The 21,411-nt window shown below is 51.1% G+C and overlaps 1 protein-coding gene across 1 annotated transcript; it reads left to right on the top strand.

Annotated features, from left to right (window-relative positions):
- Nucleotides 1-6,653: 6,653 nt before the first annotated feature.
- SSTR4 (somatostatin receptor 4) lies at nt 6,654-9,022 on the top strand. Its single transcript, XM_016226106.2, has one exon. The coding sequence runs from the start codon at nt 6,654-6,656 to the stop codon at nt 7,782-7,784; it is 1,131 nt and encodes a 376-aa protein (XP_016081592.2). The 3' UTR covers nt 7,785-9,022.
- Nucleotides 9,023-21,411: the final 12,389 nt, after the last annotated feature.

Raw genomic sequence — 21,411 nt, 5'->3', positions numbered from 1 at the left:
CTGGGCATCTGTTATGAGTGGAGTGCTGAGCTGTGCACCTAGTAGCAGTAGGAGAGAAAGAATTTATTTAGGAGACGTGGTTTTAGTAAATCTTTGAAGGTGGGAAGATTGGTGGACTGTCGGATATTAAGGGGGCAGGAGTTTCAGGCCAGCGGGAGTGTGGGTAAGCCGTTAACAGCAAGACAGATGAGATCAAAGTAGAGAGAATAAGTTGGTGTTAGGGGAGCGGAGCATACAGGTTGGGTTGTAACAGGAGATCAGTGAGATAAGATAGATGGCAGAAAGCCGATTGAGTTCCTTAAAGTTGATGGTAAGGAGTTTGTATTTGATGCAGAGGTGGATGGGCCACATTTGGAGGCTTTTAAAGCATGGAAAGGTATGGACAGAATAGTTTTTCAGAAAAAAGATCCAGGCAGTAGAGTGAAGTATGGATTGGAGAGGGGAGAGACAGGAGGCAGGGAGGTCAGCAAGGAGACTAGTGCAGTAGCCAAGGCAGGACAAGTTAAGGAATTGGATGACCGTGGCAGCAGTTTGGGTGAAAAAGAAAGGGTGAATTCTAGTAAGGAGAAATGGTAGAGAGTCTTCAAGCTAGTTTAGTTTGAAGTTTAGTTTGATGAGAAGAGACAAATGAAGTTAGCAGAGGGTTTTGAAAAGAGGAGAGATGTGGACTGAAGATTGCTTCAGGAAGATGAAGGTGCTTCTCATTTCCTTCTTGTTTCCTTTTTGACTCTATCCCCTTTCCCCTGACCCCATCCCCCACTTGACTTCAAATGAAGCAATTGGGTTTAAAACCACTGTTTTCTCAAATTCCATTGGACTCGATTTCTGACCTCAGAAGGTCAGAGGCTCATGAGAAGCAGCATGGTGTAGAGATATGGCATGGGCCTGGGAGTCAGAAGGTCATGGGTTCTAATCCCAGCTCCGACACTCGTATTCATTGTGACCTTGGGCAAGTTACTTCCCTTCTTGATGGCTCAGCTGCCTTATCTGTAAAATGGGGATCAAGACTGTGTGCCCCATGTGGAACAGGGACTGTGTCCAACCCAATTTGCTTGTATCCACCCCAGTGCTTAATACAGTGCCTGGCACATAGTAAGCACTTAACAAATACCATAATTATTATTATTGTTGTCAGTATTCCAGAAAGTTTGCTTCACCAACTCATTTCTAATAATATCCTTCAACACAGATATCATTAACCTGCCTTTCCCAGTGACCCCATAGGATACACCAAGGAGCAAATCATTTTCCACAGTCAGAGGATTGGGCCTGCCCCACTATTGGAAAGCAGCAACCCCTGTGAGGGAAAATAAGGAAACTGTGGTCCAAATAGGCACACATGATGAGCAGGGACCCGGAAGAGAGGCCGGTGGAGGTGGGTCAGATGGGAGACTCAGAAAAGTAGGGCTGATTTTTGTCTTGTGGGGAGAAGCAGCAAGGTGTAGTGGCTAGCGCTTGGGCCTGGAAGTCAGAAGGTCATGGGTTCTAATCCCATTGCTGTATGACCTTGTGCAAGTCACTTCACTTCTCTGGGCATCAGTTACCTCATCTGAAAAATGGGGATTAAGACTGTGATTCCCACCTGGTACAAACTGACTACCTTGTATCTATCCCAGCGCTTAGAACAGTGCTTGGCACATAGAAAGCGCTTAACAAATACCATTATTATTATAATTATTAAGATGAGAAATCTTCATTCTGAGCAGTTAATGTTCGCTGTTTGGGAGCCAAGTAGGTTCCAGATCACCTCGGTTATAGAATGTCCTTAGGATTAGTCAGTCTTCAGTTCAGGGAAGCAGCATGGTCTACTGGAGGGAGCATGGGCCTGGGAGTCAGAGGACTTGGGTTCTAGTCCTGGCTCCACCGCTTGTCTGCAGTACAAGTCACTTAACTTCTCTGTGCCACAGGTCCCTCATCTCCCTCCTACAAACACTGTGAGGCCAATATAGGATCTGATGGTCCTTTTTTTACCCCAGCATTTAGTACAGTGCTTGCCACACAGTAAGCGCTTAATAAATACCACAATTATTATGATGATGATGATGTAAGAATCAGCGTGGCCTAGTGGATAGAGTATGGGCCTAGGAGTCAGAAGGACCTGGGTTCTAATCCCAGCTCCACCACTTTTCTGCTATGTGACCTTGGGCAGGTCACTTAACTTCTCTTTGTCTCAGTTGCCTCATCTGTAAAATGGGGATAAAGATTTGACTGTGTCCAACCCAATTTGCTTGTATGTACCCCAGTGTTTAGTTCAGTTCTAGGCACACAGTAAGAGCTTAACAAATACCACAATTATCAGTAATTATTATGATTAGTACAGTAGAATGAAATATAGCTCTCAGCTCTCCTATTGAGAGCTCACTTCCTCCAAGAGGCCTTCCCAGATTGAGCCCCCTTCCCTCTCCTCCTCCTCTCCTCCCCTCCCCTACCACCCTCTGCTCTTCCCCCTTCCCCTCTCCTCAGCATTGTGCTCATTTGTATATATTATTTATTATCCTATTTATTTTGTTAGTGTGGTGTACATCCCCTTGATTCTATTTATCTTGATGATGCTGTCTTGTTTTTGTTTTGTTCTGTTTTGCTTTGCTGTCTCCCTCGTTTAGATTGTGAGCTCATCATTGGGCAGAGATTGTCTCTAATTGTTGCCAAATTGTACATTTCAAGCACTTAGTACAGTGCTCTGCACATAGTAAGCTCTCAATAAATATTATTGAATGAATGAATGAAATATAGAATGGGGTGGGGAGAGGCTGGAGGCTAGGAGACCAAAGAAGAGGTTAATGTTATAGTTTATCTGGGGTACAACTAGAGCTTGTACCAGGGTAGTAGTAATTTGAGTGGAGAGGAAGGGGTGGATCCAGGAAACGATGTGCATAGAAAACTGACAGGATTTAGCAGTGAACTGAATGAGAGAGTTAAAGGATACAAAGAATCAAGGATGACATGTATGTTGTGGACTTCTAAGATGGGGAGGGAGGAGGGTGTGTGTGTGTGTATGTGTGTTGGTATGTGTGTGTGGTAGGGGGTCCAGTGTGTGCCCAAAGAATTGAAAATGGGGAAGCACAAAGAGAGGGAGACAGGGAGAACATAAAAGGGTGAGAGGATAAAGAGGAAGACAGGAGGCAGGGAGCAGGGGAAACACACACAGAGAAGCAGCATGACCTAGTGGATAGAGCACAAGCCTGGGAGTCAGAAGGACCTGGGTTCTAGTCCCAGCTCTGTCACTTGTCTGCCATGTGAACTTGGACAAGCCACTTAATTTCTCTGTGCCTCAGCTACCACATCTGTAAAATGGGCATTCTGACTGTGAGCCCCATGTGGGACATGAACTGCATCCCACCTGATTACCTTGTATCTACCCTAGCACTTAGAAGAGCATTTGGCACATAGTAAGCACTTAAAAATACCATAAAAATACCCACCACAAAATTAGAGGATGCCAATAGTAGTAGGTAAGGAGATGACAGGTGGAGAGGGATCAAACAGACTGGAGAGGGAGAGAATGAGGAGAGAATGGAGAGATGGAGGCAGGGAGCCCAGTAAGGAAGCTTAGAGAGATGCCTAACCATGAGATGAATAAGGCTAGTACTAAGGAAGAGGATCTGAGAAACAGGTCCAGAATGAATGAGTCCAACTTGGTGACAGATTGATGGGATGTGAGAGGCGGGGAGAGGGAGAAGTCTGAGAATAAGCCAGACCTTTGAGCCTGGGAAAGATTATGGCCTGGGGGTTCGAGAATTTGACTCTGGGATAATGGGCCAGAAAGATGTTGCTTGGACTGTGGGGCAACCAACCAACTGAGACCTGTGCATCAGACAGTTGTCTTCCCACTCAGGAGAGATAGAGACAGCAGCAGCCACAAAGAGCAGGAGAGATGAAGGGAGAGGGAAACAAAGTGAGTCAGGGATGGGAAGAGGGAAAACAAGCCGAAATGACAGGCAGATATAGCACACACCCCCAAGCATGCCCATACACTCACCCTGCTGGCAACGTGACATCATCAGCCCCAGATAAGGTAGTAACTGTAGCTGTGGTCCTCGACTGAGGTGTCTCTTGCAGGCTCTTGTCACAGCTGTACTGATTCTGTTGTCAACTTGCCACCATCTTCACACTTGCCACAGCTCAAAGCAGGTCCTACCAATCTTCCTCCACGGGATCAGGGGGACATAATCTGTAGTATTTCTCCCACTGCAAGACAGCTGCACAACTTTAGTAGAGAGAAAGCCCAGTTAAGCATAAGGATGGCAGACAAAGATCTAAGGTTCATGGTCCAACATTGCTGGGAAGATGTCAGCAATGCAATGCTGTTATTTGGAAAGCCAGTGTGGACCTGGGGTGGATCAGCAGGAGTCTGACAGGCGATGCCACCAAGTTCTCTTTCCTCTACTCTCTGGGAGGGCCAAAACAGAATCGAGGGTGCTATGCCCAGTTCTGGTCACTCCACTTCATGCCAGATGTGGAGACGCTGGTCAGGATCCAGAGAAGAGGAATATGGTTAAAGGGGATGCAAACTTGTCCTTGGACAAAAATTTGTTCAGCTCAGAAAAGAGAAGATGGGAGAGGGGTGGGAGGGAGAAATTGATCAGTGACATGAAGATGGAGGAATTTATGAGAGACGGGTATGGACCCCTTATTCTCCACGTCTCCTGAGAATTGAACAAGAATTCAATGATGTAGGATGAACATACAAGATTTCTTGATCATCGGAGTGATAAAAATCACCCATTATCCAAGCCTGACTGTGTTCACTTACCTGTTTGGAGACAGGGGGTGGGGCAGGATGACCACTCGAGGTCTCTAGGATCCGAAAATTTAGCAAAAAAAACCACCCCAAGTTCATGAGCAAATTGTGGGACTCCTCTCTAAGCAGAGAATTCTTTAGGGCAAATTATAAGTGTCCTAGTGGAGCCAAATAGGTCTGGGGAGTTCCACTCATTCCTGCAAATGCGATTTCCCAGTAAGTACTTCTAAGGGGAGAGGTCTACGCTTCCCCCGCACACACGCCTCTCCCCTATTTCCCTGCCAAGGCCCCAGGGGCCCGGGACAAGGTCCAGTTCCCGCTTTGCCTTGCACGGCCAGCAGCCCGCGGCCTGGGAAAAAAGTGCAGGGATTTCCCACGCCGGCGCAGGGTGAAGGCTCGGGAGAGCTGCGGGAGACCCAGATCCCCCAACCCCAAACCCTGCCCTGCTGACAGTCAGGGTATCCGACGCCAGATTCGCGTAGGAGGATCTACCTGGACCGACAGACCTAAAGTGGGTCCGATCAAGGGCTGTTACGGGAACCCTTCCCCTCGGCCCCCTCCCCTTGTCGAGCTGTCATTTAGTTGCTCCAGGCCCATAGAGAGGTAGAGATGCAGAGGACAAGGGAGAGTGAGAGGGAGACGCCAGCTCCCAGCCCCTTCCCTATACGGCCCTGATGGTACCCAACCAAACCGCCAAGGCTTTGCTTTCAAGGGCTTTCTTTCTCAGGTCTTGACGGTGAGTTGGACGATCCGTCCTCCCGCTTTCTCTTTCAGGACAGGACAGAACAGGATGCTACATCCGGAGAGACACCCTCTCGCCTCCCCCGCCCGCCCCCCCCCCCCCCCCATCCCCAGCGCTCCCCGCCCAGCGCCCAGCGCCCCCAGCCCGCTCCGTAGGTCAGTCAGTCCTGTAGCCGAGGATCGGGATGGAAAGAACAGGTGAGAGAGAGGACCTGTCCCAATCCCGGGACGCTGTAGAGCAGGGACGGGAGGAGAGAGGAGGAGGAGGAGGAGGAGGAGAGAGGAGAGGAGATGAGAGGAGAGAAGAAGGAGAAGGAGGAGAAGAGGAGAAAGAAGAGGAGGGGAGGAGGAGTAGGTAGAGGAGAGAAGGAGGAGGAGTCGAGGAGAGCAGAGAAGAGGAGGAAGAGAGGAGGAGGAGAGCAGAGGAGAGGAGGAAGGGATAAGGAGGAGGAGAAGGAGAAGGAAGAGGAGGAGGAGAGGAGAGGAGGAGGAAGAGAAAGGGATAAGGAGGGGGGAGGAGAAGGAAAAGGAGGAGAAGAGGAGAGGAGAGAAGGAGGAGAGGAGGAGGGGAGGAGGAGAGAGGAGACGAGAGAAGGAGGAGTCGAGAGCAGAGCAGAGGAGAGGAGAAAGGAGGAGGAAGGGATAAGGAGGAGGAGGAGGAGAGAAGAGAGGAGAGAAGGAGGCGGAGGAGAAGGAAGAGGAAGAGGAGAGAGGACAGGAGGAGGAAGAGGGAGGGATGAGGAGGAGAGGAGAGAAGGAGGAGGAGGAGGAGAGGAGGGGAGAGAAGGAGGAGAAGAGGAGAAAGGAGAGGAGGAGAGGAGAGAAGGAGAAGAGAAAGGAGGGGAGGAGGAGAGAGGAGAGGAGAGAAGGAAGAGGAGGAGAGGAGGAGGAGGAGAGGAGAAAGGAGAGGGGGGAGGAGGAGAGAGGAGAGGAGAGAAGGAGGAGGAGTCGAGGAGAGCAGAGAAGAGGAGGAGGAGATGAGAGAGGAGGGGGGGGGGGGCGGTGGGCGGGCTGTCACTAAGCTTGGGGACGCGGGTGGAAGACGAATCGCAGGTGCCGGCGGAGGGGGCGGGCCGGGGGAGCGGGAGCGGTCCTTGGATCCCGAGCTCCGTCCCGTCCCCCAGCTCCCGCCGACCCCGGCCGTCCGGCCCCGGCGGTGGCCCTCGCCGGGATGAGCGCGCCGGGGGGCGCTGACCCCTCGGCCCCGGCCATCGGCAGCCCGCCGGGGGCCGAGGAGGAGCAGGTGGAGGTGGCGGCCATCGCCCTGCAGCCCCTCTACGGCCTGGTGGGGCTGGTGGGCCTGGCCGGCAACGGGCTGGTCATCTTCGTCCTGCTGCGCCGCGCCTCGCCGCGCCCGGCCACCAGCACCTACCTGCTGAACCTGGCCGTGGCGGATGCGCTGTTCCTGCTCAGCCTGCCCTTCGTGGCCGCCGCCGCCGCCCTGCGCCGCTGGCCCTTCGGGCCGGTCCTGTGCTGGACCGTGCTGGGCGCCTCCGGGCTCGCCATGTTCGCCAGCGTCTTCGGCCTGGCCGTGCTCAGCGTGGACCGCTACGTGGCCGTGGCTCACCCGCTCCGGGCCACCGGCCGCCGCCCCCGTGTCGCCCGCCTGGTCAGCGCCGGCGTGTGGCTAGCCGCCCTGCTGGCCTGCTCGCCCCTCGTCGCCTTCCCCGGCCCTCCGCCCGGCTCGGAGGCCTGCGGCCTGCACGGGCCCCGGCCGGCCCGGTCGGCCGCCTCGGTCCTGTACACCTTCTCCCTGGGCTTCGTGCTGCCCGCCCTGGCCGTCGGCCTGTGCCACCTGGGGATCGTGGGCCAGCTGCGGGCCGCGGCCCTAAGGGCCGGCTGGAGGGGCCGTCGCTCCGAGGGCCGGCTGACGAGGCTGGTCCTGGCCGTCGGGGCCGTCTTCGTCGTCTGCTGGCTGCCCTTCTACGTGGTGCAGCTGGCCGGCCTGCTGGGACCCCGGCTGGGCGCCGCGCCGGCCCACGTGGCGCTGCTGCTCAGCTATGCCCACAGCTGCGCCAACCCCATCCTGTACAGCCTCCTCTCTGCCCGCTTCCGCCGCTCCTGCCGCGGGGCCCTCGCCCACCCACCCCGCTGCTGCCGCTCCCACTCCCGTCGCCCCCAAGAAGCGGTGGACGATGAGCGGGGGACGGCCGAGAAAGAGGAGGAGGAGCCCCTGGACTACTACATCAACGCCCTCGAGGGCAAGGCCGGGCCGGCCCCGACCCCTCCGCTGCCATGCCAGCCCGAGGATCCGGAGCCCAGAGGCGGGCCCGGCACCCTCACCAGCACCACCACCTTCTAGGCAAGAGCCTACCCTCCGGGGCCGACGCCTGGATCCTCTCCCCACAACAGACCGAGGTCTGTCCACCCACGGCGGGCCTGGCGCCCTCACCAGCACCACCATCTTCTAGGCGAGACCCTACCCTTCAGGACCGACACCTGAATCTTCTCCCAAGGACAGACATAGGCCCTCCCACCAGCCCCGTCCCCGGTGCCCTTTCCGCGGCATCTCTGCCAGCTGCCAAGGACAGCAAGGAGACCTGACCTCTCTCTCTCCCCCACTCTTTCTCCATCCTCCCCAGAACTGTGGGCGGCCCCCGGAACGCCTTTTCCCCAGGGAAGATCAATCAGGGGTACCTATTGAGTGTGCCGAGCACTGAACTGAGTCCTTGAAGAACTGGGGAATCGAGGCCTGTTCGGGACAAAGAGGGTCTCTCTCAGCTGCTACTCCTCCCTCCTGGAAATTCCAGCAGGGCTGGGGCCATAGTCCTGGTAAACTCACAGGGTGGACATTGAGGGCCTCGAGGCAGGCACTTTTTCTCGAGTTGCCCTTGGGAATGGAGCTGGTGGCCAAGACAGTAGGCAGGCATGACCCTGCCAAATGCTTGGGCTTTTCCGAGAAGCTACAGTTCACCACAGTCATGCTCTCCTCCGTGGTCCAGCCCTGCTGCTCATTTGAAGCTTAAGGTTTGTCTGCAGCCCAAGGTACCAGATTCCTGGGGTTGGGGGAAGAAGGTTGCCATGGTCACCCAGGAACAAACCTCTCCCAGCTGTGGTCCTCATTGGGGAAGCAGCCCTCTACTCCAAGCAGCTGCTTCTCCTGCTAAAGCGAAGAGGTTTGGGGGCCGAGGAGATACATGTGTACCGTGCTCTGCACATAGTAAATGCTCAGTAAATACCATTGAGTGATTGTACCCATCCCCTAGTACTGTGCTCTGCACACAACAGCCACCCCAGCTCTGCAGAGAGTAGACCCAGGATAATGATGATGATGATGACGATGGTGTGAGTGGAGGATGAGCCAGAAGGGAAAAATCGAAACTGTTTCCAGGCAAGAGATGATCCTTCGAAGTGAAACAGGATTTTCTGTAAGCCTCCAAAACCCCATTCTGGTGCAAGTGGCAAGCCAGGATTCCAGCCAGTTTGGACTAAGGGAGACTGTCCCACCCTGGGCCAGCTGAAAACATTATGGGCAGCAATCAATCAATGGTATTTACTGAGTGCTTACTGGGTGCATAGCACTATACTAAGCACTTAGGAGACTGCAATTCAATAATAATGTTGGTATTTGTTAAGCGCTTACTATGTGCCGAGCACTGTTCTAAGCGCTGGGGTAGATACAGGGTAATCAGGTTGTCCCACGTGAGGCTCACAGTTAATCCCCATTTTACAGATGAGGTAACTGAGGCACAGAGAAGTTAAGTGACTTGCCCACAGTCACACAGCTGACAAGTGGCAGAGCTGGGATTTGAACTCATGACCTCTGACTCCCGAGCCCGTGCTCTTTCCACTGAGCCACGCTGCTTATTGGCAGACACAACCCCTGCCCACAGGGAGCTTACAGTATGGGAAAAGCTTTGAAATCCCCTCAGCCACAGGCCCCATAGGCAAGTCCTAAACCTACGGATCTATGAGGGCTCCCTGTTAGCCGAAAGGTTGCCAAAAGCACCACACCATGGCTCGAGATGGCATCATGGACTGGCCTCCTGAAAGAGTAGGCAGGGGAGAGCCAGGGAAAGATGAGTCTCCACTCTGCCAGATCAGATGGTGCCTCAGGGCAGGGGACAGGAGAGGGGAGAGGACAGGGTGGGGTAGGGGGGTGTGAGGAATACTGTACCTGGGCCAGATCAGAAGGCAGCACTGGGGCAGGGGTCAGCACCAACCTAGCAGCACTTGTTCCTCTGGCCCTGGATCCAAAACCATTCCTGGGGCTGACCGGATCTGGCAATCCCCCTCCCCCAGCCTCCAGAAAGCACCACAGCTGTTCCGGGAGAAGCAGGGGCAGAGATTGGGGAAGGCAGCACCATGTTCTATTGGGGCCTCCAGCAGCCCAGCAAGTCAGAGCACCTGGGCAAAGGAGAGTCTGGGGGTCATGAATTGTCTCTGCTCTCTGTTTGACTTGGGCAGTGAGAATCTGTCCTGGTCCAAGGTCGGATGTAACCCCTTCATTCTTCATTCATTGTCTGTTCTTATCCCGGAGGCCAAGGGCAACTTTTGCATTCATCTGGGACCAGTCTACACTGGAGGAATCTAGATTTCATGTGAACTAATGAAGCACCACCTGGCCGCCCTTATGCCAATAATCCTTGGTTTGTCATGAACCAGTGGTAGTATCCAAAATAATGCCGAACTCACATGGACTGTGTAGATCAGAGGAAGGGGCAGATGATGTCAGGGACACAATTACGTGGCCTGATATAGTCAAGGCAAGAGGAGCTATTGATATCATAGCTGCTTTGCCCCAGGGGGTGTGCGGAGGAAAGGGAGGATGAGGGCAGGCAGAGGGTGGTGCCAAACTGTGGGGTGAAAGGTGACTTGTATTTGCCACAGCCCATAGTGCTGTTTTGGTTCTGAACTACTGTGCCTCAGCCTGCTGACCACCCCACCCCCACCCTTCCTGACCCTCAGAGTCACACCACTCTCTGGCATGAATAGAGGCCATGACCACACAACTAGAATGTTACAAACCCAGCTGCAGTCGCTTGCCGTTTCTCTGGAGTAGAAGAAAGAGCTGGTCATCTTTGGATTTGGAGGTCAGTGAATACGCAGTGAAGCGAGTAGAAAGAAGGGGACCAAACAGCTTCTGCAGTTCTTGGCATTTCTCACAGAAGAGGGCCCCCAAGAGATGAGCAACCAGAGCAGATGAGGTGCTCCCAACGGACTAGCAGCCAGAGCAGTTGAGTGAACCCCATCAGATCAGCAGCCAGACTGGATGAGGGGTTCCATCAGAACAACAGCTAGAACAGATGATGGGCCCCCATCAGACTAGCAGCCAGAGCAGTTAAGCCAGAGCCAGAACATCCCCAAAAGACCAGCAGTCTGAGGGGATGAGGTGCCATCAAGAGGCCAGCAGCCAGAGCGATTGAGTGACCCCCATCAGACCAGCAGCTAGAGTGGATGAGTGGTGTGTTTGGCTTCTTGGCCTCATGGCAATTTCCAAATCCCCAGCCTTTGAGACTCCTTAAATATAAATACACAAAAAAGTGAAATGCCATGCAGTGGGTCAGAGACTTTACCCATCCTGATTGTCTTGCATCTACCCCAGTGCATAGTACAGTCCTTGGCACAAGTATATGCCTAATAAATACCATTATTGTTATTATTATTCTCCTTATTGTGATTACTATAAGTCTGAACAGGCACAACTCCCACACCTGGTCAAGATTGAGGAGGCCCCAGCCCACCACTCCCTGGTTGCACTCTCATGTGCCCCAAGGCACCATATTGATGGGTTATTGATTTGTTTGCCCACATGGGTTCTGCATTTTATCCATTCACGCCTACTTTCAATTTATGGATCCTCATGTCAGTTTATCAAAGGTATTTATTGGGCTCCTTACTCTGTTCAGAGCACTGTATTAAACGCTGGGGAGAGTACAAATAGAGTTGGTAGACACAATCCCCACCCTCAAGGAGCTTACAGTCTAGTGAGAAAGACCCTAAAATCCATTAAAGGTAGAGTTAAGCAACAGATCTTAAAAATTAGTGAATGAGTGCTTCTGCAGGGACAATGGGGGATTAGAATATAAGTCTTTAAGGAGTGAGAATCAAGTGCCTAGGTGACATGGAAGTGTTGAAGTGGTAGTAAGCGGGGGAATAGAGTAGAGAAATTATAATTATGGTATTTGTTAAATGCTTAATATGTGCCAAGCACCATTCTAAGCACTGGGGTAGGTAGAAGTTTGTTGGGGGTTGTTAATGGTATTTGTTAAGCACTTACTATGTGCCAGGAACTGTAATAAGTGCTGAGGTAGATACAACATAATCAGGTTGAATACAGTCCATGTCCCATGTGGGGCTCCCAGTCTTAATCCCCATTTTACAGATGAGGTAATTGAGGCCCAGAGAAGTGAAGTGGCTTGTCAAGGTCACACAGCAGACAAGTGGTGGAGCTGGAATTATAACCCATGTCCTTTGATTCCCAAGCCCATGCTCTTGCCATTAGGTCATGCTGTTCTGATGAAAGCAGCGTGGCTCAGTGGAAAGAGCACGGGCTTTGGAGTCAGGGTTCATGAGTTCGAATCCCAGCTCTGCCACTTGTCGGCTGTGTGACTGTGGGCAAGTCACTTAACTTCTCCGTGCCTCAGTTCCCTCATCTGTAAAATGGGGATTAAGACTGTGAGCCCCACGTGGGACAACCTGATTCCCCTATGTCTACCCCAGCGCTTAGAACAGTGCTCGGCACATAGTAAGCGCTTAACAAATACCAACATTATTATTATTATTATTAAAGCAGGGAGATTAAGGGATAGTGGGAAGGTTTTTGGCATTTGTCCACATGAACTATGCCTACCTTCATGATTCCCTGCTCTGGATCTACAGAGGTGGAGACTAAGCTTTCTCTCCCTAAGGGGTATGTGGCCCAGTGATTCAGTGAAAGGAACCTAAGCCCGTGACAAATGTATGCCCAATGTATGATGCTGGGGTCATCTAGAAGAGGGTGAGACCGGTGACTGGGAATCGGTGGAAATCCCTTTACATTTACCAAATGTCAATGTTTATGAGTCTCCAAGGAGTCCAGAACACTAGTACCGAGGTCCACCCCGGAGAGATCAGGGATCAGCGAAAGGCAGGAATTTACAGTGGGGTTCTTCGTGCCTGGGCAAGGTGTGGGGCACTCTGCCCAGATGTGCAGGGATGAGAGTTCCTGCTAACCGCACTGGCACCGGACCAGTCCCCTCCCCCAGGGAGCAGTTTCAGTGGGTACAAGGTGCTGACTCAAGGTTGAAGGAGACGGGGGTGTGGCTGGGAGGCTAACTGCTCTGGGTCCAGGTCAAAGAGGGTTTTTTTGGTCAGGTAAGCAACTCCATTTTTCTCAGACAATTACTCTCCTCCCTGTTCAAAGCTTTACTGAAGGCACACTTCCACCAAGAGGCCTTCCCTGACTAAGCCCCCCTTTCCTCTTCTCCCGCTCTCTTCTGCATCTCCCTGACTTGCTCCCTTCATTCATCCCCACTCCCAGCCCCACAGCACTTATGTATATATCTGTAATTTATTTATTTTAATGACTGTCTTCCCCTGTAGACTGTAAGCTCACTGTGGGCAGAGAATGTGTCTGTTTTATTGTTGTATTGTACACTCCCAGGCACTTAGTACAGCGCTCTGCACACAGTAAACACTCAATAAATAAGATTGAATGAATGAATGAATGAATGAACACTGTTTGTGAAGACCCAGCCTAAATGCAGCAAGAGAGGGTGCCTGAGCTGTTGGCTTAGTGGCCCCAGGCACAACTGGCTCTCACCTTTCCACCCACTCCCACACTCCACCTTGATCCCTGGCTCCAGATCCCTTGCTCTGCTCAAACTGGCAGGGAATCTGCACACAGTTCATTTTGTCACAATATTTCAGGATTCACTGGAAGCTCATTATTTCAGCTGTGGAGACTGGAGTTTTGCCAGAAGGTGATATCCCCTTTGGATTGGCCCACTGTCTGTCTAACTGACAGCTGCTGGGAGGGCTGGGGATTGGGGAGGTGGATGGGAATCTGAGAGTCATTCCCAGATCTCCAAGAGGGTGAGATTTAGGGAGGAGAGAAATGGGACTGTGTGTCAACTAGGAAAATCCTTTCAAACATGCATTCTATCCTTTGTACACCTGCTGACTTCTCTCTGCCCTGCTGACTGATTCTGGGTGTGCTGTTCAATTAATCCATCAGTGGTATTTATTGAGTGCTTATTGTGTGCAGAGCACTGTACTAAGTACTTGGGAGAGTACCATACAACATAGTTGGTAGACACGTTCTCTGCCCATTTTGCCAGTGCTCAAAACAACTATCCATTCCGTAATAAAATTTTCCACATTCCAATTTTCAAAGGAAAGATTCTGAAATTTCCAAATTCCAACAGCAGGGTGCCTGAATTCAGCACCTTATGGATATTTCAAGACAAAACAGCACTGCTTTCACTTGAAATATTCATGGTTGAAATAAAGGGTCCAGATGATTTCTAGTTTAGATCTGACCATGAACATTTGGGATCACGCCACAGGCAGTTCTTCACCATCACTTAGATCTTAAGTCCTTCGCAGTAATTGTGGTATTTGTTAAGTGCTTACTATGGGCCAAGCACTGTAGTAAGTGTTAGGGTATATCAAGATAATTGAGTTGGACAGATATACTCTTCTTCATAAGGCTCACAGTTTAAGTAGGAGGAAGAAGAAATTTTTACAGATGAGGAAACTGAAGCAAAAAATTTAAGTGACTTGCGCAAGGCCACAAAGCAGCCAGACATCACTGTGCTTACAATCTGGGGAAAATCCAGTTCTCAGACTCCCTCAATTTCCCCTGAAAGTGATTCACTCCAGCTTTAGAAAATCAGCCTGGGTTGGAATGACAGCAGAAACAGAAACTCCCTCTAGAAAAGAGGGAGACTGAAAGTCATGGCAATCCCTACAATTACACAACCTTCACCGGAGACCACTGTGGAGGGAAGGAGGGAGGGAGGAAGGGAAAGAGCTGTTCCTTCTCCAGGTTAGGTATTTTGCTGATGGGCTTATAACTTGGTGCACTCTAGCAGTCCCAAGTAGGCTCTTTTCAGGGTTTGCAGCCTGATTGGTTTCTGACTCTGGAGATTTGTAGCTCTGAAGACTTGACATTCATTCATTCATTCATTCAATCATTCATTCAATAGTATTTATTGAGCGCTTACTATGTGCAGAGCACTGACTAAGCACTTGGAATGTACAATATGGCAACAGATAGAGACAATCCTGCCCAATAACGAGCTCACAGTGTAAACGGGGGAGACAGCAAAACAAAACAGAACAAAACAAAACATGTAGTCAGGGACAGCCATCATCAAGATAAATGGAATCACAGATATATACACATCATTAACAAAATAAATAGAGTAATAAATAATATATACAAATATGCACAGTGCTAAGAGGAGGGAAAGGAGGAAGAGCAGAGGGCGGGAGAAGGGGGAATGGGAAGGGGAGGAGGAGCAGAGGGAAAGGAGGGGCTCAGGCTGGGAAGGCCTCCTGGAGGAGGTAAGCTCTCAGTAGGGCTTTGAAGAGGGGAAGAGAATTAGTTTGGTGGATGTAAGGAGGGAGGGCATTCCAGGGCAGCGGTAGGACATGGGCCAGGGGTCGACGGCAGGACAGGCACAAACAGGGAACAGTGAGGTGAGCAGCAGAGGAGCAAAGTGTGTGGGGTGGGCAACAGAAAGAGAGAAGGGAGGTGTGGTGGGAAGGGGCAAGGTGACGGAGAGCTCTGAAGCCATGAGTGAGGAGTTTTTGTTTCATGCGAAGGTTGGCATGCAATCATTGCAGGTTTTTGAGGAGGGGAGTGACATGCCCAGAGCATTTCTGTAGGAAGATGATCCAGGCAGTGGAATGAAGAATAGACTGGAGTGGGGAGGAAGAAGGGAGATCTGAGAGGAGGCTGACACAATAATCCAGTTGGGATATTATGAGAGTTTGTACCAGTAAGGTAGCAGTTTGGATGGAAGAGAAAGGGTGGATCTTAGTGATATTGTGAAGGTGAGACCGGCACAATTTGGTGACGGATTGCATGTGTGGGGTGAATGAAAGAGCAGAGTCAAGGACGACACCAAGGTTGTGGGCCTATGAGACGGAAAGGATGGTAGTACTGTCCACAGTGACAGAGAAGTCAGGGAGGGGATGGGGGTTTGGGAGGGAAGATAAGGAGTTCAGTCTTAGACATGTTGACTTTTAGGTGGCGGGCAGACATCCAGGTGGAAACATCCTGGAGGCAGGAGGAGATAAAAGCCTGGAGGGAGAGGGAGAGAACAGGGGAGGAGATGTCAATTTGGGTGTCAACTGCGTAGAGGTGATAGTTGAAGCCGTGGGAGTGAATGAGTTTACCAAGGGAGTGAGTATAAATGGAAAGCAGAAGAGGGCCAAGAACTGACCCTTGAGGAACCCCTACAGTGGATGGGAGGGGGAGGAGGAGCCCACAAATGAGACCGAGAATGAACGGCCAGAGAGATAAGAGGAGAACCAGGAGAGGACGGCGTCTGTGAAGCCAATGTGAGATAAAGTGTGGAGAAGAGGATGGTCGACAGTGTCAAAGGCAGCTGAGAGGTCAAGGAGGATTAGGACAGAGTAGGAGCCATTGGATTTGGCAAGAAGGAGCTCATGAGTGACCTTTGAGAGGGCAGTTTCGGTGGCATGGAGGGGATGGAAGCCAGATTGAAAGGGGTCCAGGAGAGAGTTGGAGTTGAGGAATTTGAGGCAGCGAGTGTAGATGACTCGCTCTAGGAATTTGGAAAGAAAGGGTAGGAGGGAGAAAGGATGATAACTGGATGGGGAAGTGGGGTCAGGAGAGGGGTTTTTTTTAGAATGGGGGAGACATGGACATGTTTGAAGGCAGAGGGGAAGAAGCTGTTGGAGAGTGAGTGGCTAAAGTTGGAAGTTAAGGAGGGGAGGAGGAAAGAGGCGATAGCTTTTATAACCTGAGCAGGAATGGGGTCCGAAGTACAGGTGGAGAGGGTAGCATTTGCGAGAAGGGAGGGCGTCTCCTCTGAGGATACTGCTGGGAAGGATGGGAAAGCAGGGGAGAGGGTTGTGAGTGGGGGGGGTGGAGAAGGAGGAGGGGTGACTTTGGGGAGCTCAGACCTGAAGGTGTTAATTTTCCTAATGAATTAGGTGGCCAGATCGTTGGGGGTAAGGGAAGGGGGACGGGGAGGAACAGGGGGCCTGAGGAGAGAGTTAAAAGTCCAGAACAATTGGCGGGGGTGATGGGCATGGGAGTCAATGAGAGAAGAAAAATAGTTTTGCCTGGCAGAGGAGAGGGCAGAGTTAAGGCAGGAAAGGGTAAATTTAAAGTGAATAAGTTTGGCTTGGTGCTTAGACTTACACCAGCAGCGCTCAGGAGCTCGAGCATAAGAGCGAAGGAGGTGGACAGAGTCAGCAATCCAGTGATGCGGGTTAGTGGAGCGAGATTGGCGGAGGCAAAGGGGAGAGAGCGAACTGAGTTGAGTAGAGAGGGTGGAGTTGAGAGCAGTAATCTGATCATTGAGAGTGGGAAGAGAGGATAGGGAGGCTAGGTGGGGTGAGATGCTTTGGGAGAGATGGATGGGGTCAAGCAAGAGGAGGTCTCTGTAGGGGAGTAATACAGATTTGCAGGGTTAGGGAGTGTGAGAGAGGACAGGTGAGAAGATTATGGTCAAAGAGAGGGATTTCAGAGTTGGTGAGAAAGGAGATAGTGCAGCGGGAAGAGATGATGAAATTGAGGGTGTGACCAAGTTGCTGAGTGGGTGAGGTGTGGTGGAGCTAGAAGTTGGCAGAGTCAAGGAGTGATAGAAGGCAGGTAGCAGAGGAGTCACCGGGTACAACTATTTGGATGTTGAAGTCTCCAAGGATCAGAGTGGGTAGGGAGAAGGAGAGAAGGAAAGTGAGAAAGGGGTCAAGGTGGTTAAAGAAGTTAGAGGTGGAACCAGGGGGACAGCTACAGGAATCTGGAGGGAGTGATAGAGGCGAATAATATGGGCTTCAAAGGAGGGGAAGGAGAGGGAAGGGGAGGGGGAATAGTGCGGAAGCGGCATTGGGGTGTGAGAAGGTAGCTGATGCCTCCTTTCCCGGTGAGTCTGGGGGCGTGGGAGAAGAAGAGGCCTCCACTGGAGAGAGCAGCAGAAGAGTCCGTGTCCTCAGGAGTGAGCCAGTAAGGGCAAGGAGGAGGAGAGATGGGGAAAGGAAAAGGTCAAGAATGAAAGAGAGCTTAGAGAAAGGGGGTTCCATAGGCCAGACTTGGCAGCAGCTGTGGAGGAGGAGGAGAGAAGGGGAAGGGAGCAGAGGGTGGGCCCAGGGGTGGATGTGTAATACTTGTGGGCCAAAGACTCTTCTCCACTGTCCCGTGGAGGCAGTTACTCGGGGATGGGCAAGGTACATGCCTTTGGGGAAGATGATTTTGAAGGAATTTCCGGATAGTCCTATTGGTTGTAAACTCTTCAAGGACTGAGACCACATCTTCTACTTTTATTGTGTGCCCTCAAATGTCTAGCACAGTGCTCAGCACCCAGGGTGTATCTAGTACAGGTCTTTTTTCACAAAGTGCTTAATTTAGTGCTCTGCATCCAATAGCTTCATGAGAAGCAGCGTGGCGCAGTGGAAAGAGCACGGGCTTTGGAGTCAGGGCTCATGAGTTCGAATCCCTGCTTTGCCACTTGTCAGCTGTGTGACTGTGGGCAAGTCACTTAACTTCTCTGTGCCTCAGTTCCCTCATCTGTAAAATGGGGATTAAGACTGTGAGCCCCACGTGGGATAACCTGATTTCCCTGTGTTTACCCCAGCGCTTAGAACAGTGCTCTGCACATAGTAAGCGCTTAACAAATACCAACATTATTATTATAGTGCTCTATACATGGGAAGTGCTTAGTTGAGTGCTCTGCAGTGTGCATCCAGTACATCATTCTGTGCAAAGTAAGTGCTCAGTTCAGTGCTCTGAACCCAGTAGGCTCTCAGTACAATATCCCCCCGTTCACTCAGTTCTTCTACAATAGGGCTCTCACTGCTCTTTTTGCATAGAACATATCATCTGCCAAACTAACTCTCTTCCCCTCTTCGACGCCCTACTGAGATCTCACCTCCTCCAAGAGGCCTTCCCTTTCCCTTTACTCCCCCTCCCCTTCCCCCCAGTCTCTTGCTCCTCCCCCTTCCCCTCCCCTCAGCACTGTGCTCATTTGTATATATAATTTATTACCCTATTTATTTTGTTAATAAGGTGTACATCCCCTTGACTCTATTTATCTTGATGATGTTGTCTTGTTTTTGTTATGTACTGTTTTGCTTTGCTGTCTATCTCCCCCATTTAGACTGTGAGCCCGTCATTGGGCAAGGATTGTCTCTATCTGTTGCCGAATTGTACATTCTAAGTGCTTAGTACAGTGCTCTGCACATAGTAAGCGCTCAATAAATACTTTTGAATGAATTAGCTAGCATCCTTCTGGCAAAGTGGGTCTTGGTTCTGCAACGTGAGTTTTCCTTAACAAAGGGTTTGTCAAGAATGTGGTGCCTTGTTCCAGGGCAACTGAGTGTAATCAATCAACGGTATTCATTGAGCACTCACTATATGCAGAGCTGTACCATCTTCTTTTTCAAAGTCTGTCCAGTGGGAGAAAGATCAGCACTTATGTTTGGGTCCTTTATAGAACCACTGTTGCCCACTCCCTTTTGGATGGTGGTACCTTCTGTGTCCAAGGTAAGCAGCAGGCTGGCTATCAGACCCAGTCCCTGATGGCTTCCTGTAAGCTCACTATGGGCAGGGAATGTCTGTTTATTGTTAGCTTGTGTAGAGTAAGTGCTCAATAAATTTTGATCAAGTGAATGAATAATGCCCTTTCACCTAGAGATGGCAGGTCAGAGGGAAAGGGGAGGCCAAGGAGGCTCCATGTGGCTTGAGAGGGCCCAGCTAACCCTTTCTTGGACAAGGAAAAATTCCCCGATATAGCTTCAACAGTGGGGAGAACCTGGTTATTTGGGTTGGTGACAAGCAAGCCACAGCCCTGGCATCTACCTGAAATTGGATTTAGTTTTGATTCGTCACACTTTGTCTTGCGCCTTTGAAGCAAGAAGTTCCCATGGCAGCAAGATTTGATGACCGTCCCGAGTGGCTTTGGCTCTTGCAGTCACTTTCAATGCCTACAGGACAGGGTGAGGTGTAGCTGGAAAGGGAAGTTAAAACAATATTTAGCTTTGCCCTCTCTCTTTCTCTCTCCCGAGGAAATCAGCTGTTTGCCTGAATTGGAACCTGCTGATACAAGAGTGAGGGAGGGAGGGGTGGGAAGGGATGAGGAACACACCCCAAATTTTGCTGCTGGCAGGCTGCAGTCGGGATTGGGGCTGGGAAGAACCAAAGAATCTGATCCAGGTTTATCTGAAGAAAGCCACTTTAAAGAGCTTACTGGCAAGTGGAATGCCAACCTTGCATTTTGCTCTTTCACTTCCAGCTGGTTTTGACACATTTCCTTTCACCAAGGAACTCACCACTCCATGAAGATGTAATTTCACTGTGGGAGCCCTCCTCTGAATCGGAATCGAGCAGTACACCCATGGTGTCCAGCCTACCCACCTTGGGCCTCAGGGGGCATGACAGAAACCCATGCCCATCTCCAGAATGGTAGACTTCCTGGCAATGCGGGCACACCATTCTTCCAAGGGAGTGGCATATGGTGCATCGAAACACAATGTTTGGGATCAGCTAAACCCATTGGATTCAGCATGTGAAGAGACTGGGCCCTGTTGTGGGGCTCTTGATTGATCCCCAGTTTCACCCAGTTGACTGCTGCTGCCTGGATGGGTGGGGGCCACGAATAGGCCCCCACTCAGGCTGTCTGTTCCTTGTGGCAGCCCACAAGAAGAGGGGAAACGGGAGTGCTGGGCTGGGGCAGGGCTTGGTCTGATGGCTGTTATTCAGGCAGGCCTGCTCATTACAGAGTGTTCAGGATGAAGTCTGGAGTAGGAAAGGAAACAGCCCCAACCTGGTTTTTGAGTGCCCACCATTCCCTGAGGGCCCAGACTGCCCACCCTCCTGTGAGGGTTTCCATTATAGTGTTCACCATCCATCCCAGTGTTCCCAGCCTCCTGGCTGCAAGTTTAGTCGCTGACATACGAGTGCTTAACAAATTATTATTATTATAATTATTGAAAGGTGCTGGTCGGGAGGCAGGCCAGGGTGGCACCATATGGCTAAGTGGTGAAGCAGTCAGGAGCTCAGCAGACACCTGGTTTGGTGCTTCCTCCCTGCTCTAGTTGGTCTTCGAGCCTGATCATTAGTGTGCCAGGTTCTCAGATACCCAGTGCTCCACTGTCCACATGGATCTCCTCCCAGCTACACTTTGGGGACTTCAGTGCTTCTCTTCCCCCCAGCCCCCCCCCCCAGCTCACTGAATTCACCTGGCCCTGACCCATAGCACCAATAAAAGAAATAATAATTGTGGTATACTCCTATCCCACCGGGATGAATGGACGTATAGCCACTTTCCTCCTTTTCTGCGCTATCCCGACTTCTGTCTCTGAGTCTTTCTATCTATATCACCATCTTGGGTAATCGAACCGTATAATCGGAATTGCCAATCTTCACTCTGACACTTTTAGGTTAGATTTTTTCGAGAACAGTATAAATGTAACCTAAAAAGTGTCTTGGGGGGTGGTCTTTCACTGATCACCTCCCAAGCTATGGTGTTTGACCATTCTGCAAAATAAAATTTGGGGTTCAGCACTCACCATTTCTCTGTAGCTGCGAATTCAAGATGATGGTGAGGAACAAAATCCCAAACCTGACCAGAACGATTCGTGTCTTCTTGTCTGCAGCCAAGAGGCCCCTTCTCTATCCACTACACCATGCAGCTTCTCAAGACCTGGGCCTCTAAAACAGGACCCGAATCATCTTGCGGGGTAGGACCTGGATCATCTTGGATAGGATCGGGAGTGTCTTGATGGACAGGACCAGTAGCATCTGCAACAAA

The sequence above is a fragment of the Ornithorhynchus anatinus genome, chromosome 1 (genome assembly GCF_004115215.2).
Source record: "Ornithorhynchus anatinus isolate Pmale09 chromosome 1, mOrnAna1.pri.v4, whole genome shotgun sequence".
NCBI lineage: Eukaryota > Metazoa > Chordata > Mammalia > Monotremata > Ornithorhynchidae > Ornithorhynchus > Ornithorhynchus anatinus.
This window is presented reverse-complemented; position numbering and strand designations above follow the sequence as displayed.

Coding starts and splice junctions, on each gene's coding strand:
- SSTR4 (XM_016226106.2), top strand. CDS start 6,654: ATGAGCGCGCCGGGGGGCGCTGACCCCTCGGCCCCGGCCATCGGCAGC.